General features: G+C 46.7%; 1 protein-coding gene across 1 annotated transcript; it reads right to left on the reverse strand.

Moving 5' to 3' along the window:
- Positions 1-645: 645 nt before the first annotated feature.
- LOC311329444 (C-X-C chemokine receptor type 2-like) lies at positions 646-2,875 on the reverse strand (the record flags this gene model as incomplete). Its single annotated transcript, XM_084463291.1, has 2 exons — positions 646-1,727; positions 2,869-2,875. The coding sequence occupies 2 exons, from the start codon at positions 2,873-2,875 to the stop codon at positions 646-648; spliced, it is 1,089 nt and encodes a 362-aa protein (XP_084319417.1).
- Between the last annotated feature and the right edge of the window lie 2,193 nt (positions 2,876-5,068).

Here is a 5,068-nt window from a genome sequence, read left to right on the forward strand (position 1 = left end):
TAACCTATTTATGAAATCAGTCAGAACATATTCTTCATTTCACTAGTTGAAATCATAGGGACTTACTTTAACTTTAAGGTAGCCTATAGGCTATTGCATATTTTACATAGAGTCAGGGCGATGGGGCTGTGAGGTTATCTATGGTGCGTTCAAGACAACTCGGGACTTGAAATTCCCGACCTCCAACTCGGGATTACGAGTCGGGAACTCGGGTATAATTTTGAGCCCCGAGCTGACGTCACAACATGGCGGCATATAACGTTGACTATAAGAATTTAATTATTATGAAGTGTTTGTTGACGTTTTAACATGTAATTTGATTTGTAATTGTGCAATATATGTTTATATTCTATATATGTTTCTCTGATAGCAATGTGTGGACTTTAACAGCTATTTTACCGGCGAGATTAGCTAGCCAGCTGTTTTGATAGCTAACGTTAACTAGCTAGCTAGCTCAGAGCTAGCTAGTTACGTTACTTACTTTTTTTCTCCCGAGTTAAAATCATCATGAATGCAATGACGTCGCGGGTCGGCATTCCCAACTTGTTGTCTTGAACGCACCAATAGAGCAAACGATTGTCCACAATAGCTTCCGCTTTGCAGCAGACCAACAAAAGTGCAGCGAAGAAAACAGTCCCAATCAAGTCACATGAGCTGGCCGTTTCCCTCCGAGGTCGTTGAGGTGGACCTGCTGAATCTGGCCGTGGTGGAGGCCATCTTATCCAGCCTTCGTCTCCTCTGTAGCAGGGTAGCCAGGTTCCTCCTGAACTTCTCCCCCACGAAGGCGTAGAGGACGGGGTTGATGCAGCTGTGGGTCAAGGCTAGGCAGTGGGTGGTCAGGAGCGCCAGGTCCACCGACCTCCTCACCGAGCAGCTGTAGGCCACTAACTTGGCTCGTATAACCGTGTCGGCCATCACCGCCAGGTGGTTGGGCGTCCAGCAGAGCAGGAAGGCGATCACCACGGCGACAATCACCCGCATGGCCCGGTGCTTCCGGAAGCCGCGCGTGCGCAGTAGCCTGGCGACTGTTACGCCGTAGCACGTCACCATGATGACCAGTGGGACCAGGAAACCCAGGACGTGACGCAGGGCGCGCGTGGCGAGACGCCAGTGGGCAGCAATGCCGATATCATATTGCTCGTAGCAGACGGTCAACTTTGAATCTGAATTTTTGGGCACGAAGGCGTCGTTAAAGAGCGCGGGGAGAGCGAGGGCGCCCCCTAGCACCCAGATAGAGGCGCACACGACCCAGCTGCACGCCCGGTGGCGGTCGGCGCGGGTCTCGGCGGCGCGGACGATGACGAGATAGCGGTCGACGCTGATGCACACCAGGAACAGGATGCTGGTGTAGAAGTTGGCCTCCAGCACCAGGTTGACCAGCTTACACAGGAAGTCCCCAAACACCCAGCCGTAGTTGACTTCACCCGCCCAGAACGGCAGCGTGAGCGCCAGCAGACCGTCCGCCACGGTCAGGTGGAACAGGTAGACGTCAGAAGGCGTCAGACGCTGTCGGCTGGACGCAATCACAAGCCCGACCAGAAGGTTCCCGGGGATGGCCAGGATGAAGATGGTGATGTGAATGATTGTCAGGATGATGGCGGCAGAGGTGTTCGGGCCACGGGGCGCGCAGACTAGGGTTGTGGGGTCAGGGATGTAGGGGGTTGAGTCGTTGAGAAGACTGTCGTTGAGTGTTTCGTAGTTCTCATAGTTAAAGCTGATGGAGATTCCTAGCAGGGGACGACAAACGTTTTACACTCAGTCTGGCTCAATTCAACGTCTTATCATCTTGAATAATACACACTGACATATTCATCCATCCACCCATCCAAACCTTCAACAATCCATCCATCCATCAATTTACTTTGTGCATAAGTTTGTTCAAGTCTCTGAATACTGAAGCCCTGGTTTATATAGTGCCACAATAACTGCCACATAATGATAAACCACAATATAATCTTATTAAATTCATCGCAATAAAATTATCACTAAAACTTGTTTGATTTCCACACTTAAGACACAGAACCTTCCAGCATCAACCAAAGTTAGCAACAGTCTCCAAAACGCATTAGTTTAATGTCTATGCAAGCAAAAAGTGCATAGTGCTGCTCATTTTATTTTATTTGTGGTTTTCAATATAAAACTTGGTGAAATAATTGTGTAGTACACAAGTGTGTGTATCAGTAGTAAATAAAAAATAATAATTTTCAGCACATTTTAACGATACCACGATAATACTGATAACCGTGATAATTTTGGTCGCTACAATCGTGATGTGAAATGTTCATAACGTTACACCTCTACCTCCATGTCATTGATTTGAATCCTAACTCCCTGGCTCCTTGAATCCTAACTCCCTGTCCCTTTGAATCCTAACTCCTTGGCCCCTTGAATCCTAACTCCCTGGCCCCTTGAATCCTAACTCCTTGGCCCCTTGAATTCTAACTCCCTAGCCCCTTGAATCCTAACTCCCTGGCCCTTTGAATCCTAACTCCTTGGCACTTTGAATCCTAACTCCCTGGCCCCTTGAATCCTAACTCCCTAGCCCCTTGAATCCTAACTCCCTGGCCCCTTGAATCCTAACTCCCTGGCACTTTGAATCCTAACTCCCTGGCCCCTTGAATCCTAACTCCTTGGCACTTTGAATCCTAACTCCCTGGCCCCTTGAATCCTAACTCCCTGGGCCCTTGAATCCTAACTCCTTGGCCCCTTGAATCCTAACTCCTTAGCACTTTCAGACCTCTCCTAACTTTCTCTCGTCCCTAATCAATGAAACAAAATTGCAAAACAGAGTGTGAATCCCTTCTTTAGTCAGAATAAAGCCACCAGAATATAGAAGAAAACTCAGTATTGATCCTAACAGACACTCACCTGCCATGTTGTCCCTCTCGACTACAGAAGATACAGAACCAGCTTCCTCTTCAATGACTGATGCTACATTTATAGGCGATCTAACGGGAGTCCCAGCTGTTGAGATTTCTTATTTCCTGTCGCTCCATAATGGGTCACCGCACGTGCCTGCGTCAACCCCTCTGCCCCGCCCCCAACCGCTCCGCCTCTGTTGCCCCAATATCTGATTGCATGTCAGTGGGGAAGATTGCACATTCACTTGGTGCGACAACACTCCTCGACGCATGACTTCATCCACCTACTGTATTGCCAGTGCACGCACGTACCTGTACACAACGGTATTGTCACAAATCAATAACTGATTCAACTTTATTCAGAAAAGAGGAAGTGAGGAATATTAAAAGAGCACAAAGTGGCACAACTAACCCCCCCTAATATTTATTTCATTTTAGTACAAAAAGGAGATGTTAGGGCTGTTTCTCGTGGTGAATTGTGCCTATCACCACACTCGTTGATGTCACAAGCACCAACGCACATCCATTCATAAACTTCTCTCATCCTGAGGGGATCGATGGAGAATGTTGAATCTGTTTGTCCTATCCTTGCTTCATAGAGGCACTAAACTTTGACACTGTAGGACAATTGACGCACCTTTGTCAATATTTGTCAACATACGGCAAACTATTTACAGGGTTGTTGTTGTTGTTGTTGTGTTGTCCTAGATGTTGTAGGGCCGGGGGTGAGGGTTGCAATGCCACCGTTTGTGTAAGACAATGGGGGAAGTGGAGTAAGATCCAGTAATCCATACCTTACAAAACCCCATCATCACCGTTTGAAATGTTGACACACTTCCGGAGCGTGAAAACTATTTGTTCTCCCTCGTTCGTATGGTGATACCACCAACTCATGAGAGAGACAATCAGAGAGACCAGTACCAGTGGCCTTGAGACAAGCGCCTGTAGACATCTCGTTCCCTCACTCCCTATTCCCTATATAGGGTTCACCATGTAGTGAACTACCTAGGGAACAGAGAAAATGTAGGGTACATGCACTGTTCCTTGCAAATCAAGGTGAATTGTGGGTAATAAATAGTGGACTATATAGGGAATGAAAATTCCGTGGAGAATTCGGACACTACAAACAAAATGGCTGACGCCCTATATAGTGCACTATATAGTGAATAGGGAGCGAGTCCGAACACAGCTATGGTTTAGTAATCAGAAGGGAGTTTTCACAGGAAATCAACAACAACACAACAACAACAACAAGTGGTTATACCAGTGTGTCTCTTTGCTACTCCAGGGGAATTCTTCTGCGCTTTCTTCCTTATTAACAGGAATCTATAATAATGATAATAACATAATGACAGTGCCAAAACAGGTGTGACTTCCCCTCCTTCTTTCCTCTCCTACTCCCTCTCTCCTCTCCTCCTCTTCACTAGCCGAGGATTATAATAACCTGTTGCCCTGGACGTTTTAGTGTTGGAATGAGGAGCGGTCAACACGCCAAGTATGGACCCATGACTCAAATGAGAGCTGTTAAATGATTAACTGCCTCCGTCTGCCACTGTCCTTCGATCAACCAGCATGACCTGTTCATGGCTAACTACCCCTCCCCTTCCCCTGCCCTCCCCTTCAGACGACAGACGTGTGCTTAAACGTGTCGGGGTGGGTAGGGAAGTGTAGTAGGTATGTGTGTGTGTGTGTGTGTGTGTGTGTGTGTGTTATGGAGGGAGGGGTTATGCTCCTGGCTGGCCATCCACCCACTTCATCAACACTGAGACTCATTGTGACCCAGTCATCAAAGCCAAAGGCAAATATAATCTCCCGTGTCAGATTATACACGGCACCACTGTAGCCTCATCCTCAGAATGGCAGTTGTTCACCAGAAACTCAAACACGCATTCCATTAAAATGTCTCAATCAGATTCAGATTGTAATTCATCACATGTGTATAGTACAGTGTAGAAGTATCACTGGAATCTCTTAAATAAAACAGTTTTTTGTTTTGAGATCTACAGTGTTGAGTACTGTAGCTATTCTGGCTCCACTGCTACCTGGTATCTGACTGATATCTACTGTACATACTGTATTCACCGTTTTAAAACGGAAAGTGAAAGATTAAGATAATAATAATAATAATAAGCGCTTCGGCTCATAGGGGGTTAAAAGATCTGAGATGTAAGAGGGAGCCAGACCATGTAGCGCTTTAAAAGTTTAAA

This window comes from Borostomias antarcticus (genome assembly GCF_949987555.1).
Source record: "Borostomias antarcticus genome assembly, contig: scaffold_199, whole genome shotgun sequence".
Taxonomy (NCBI): domain Eukaryota; kingdom Metazoa; phylum Chordata; class Actinopteri; order Stomiiformes; family Stomiidae; genus Borostomias; species Borostomias antarcticus.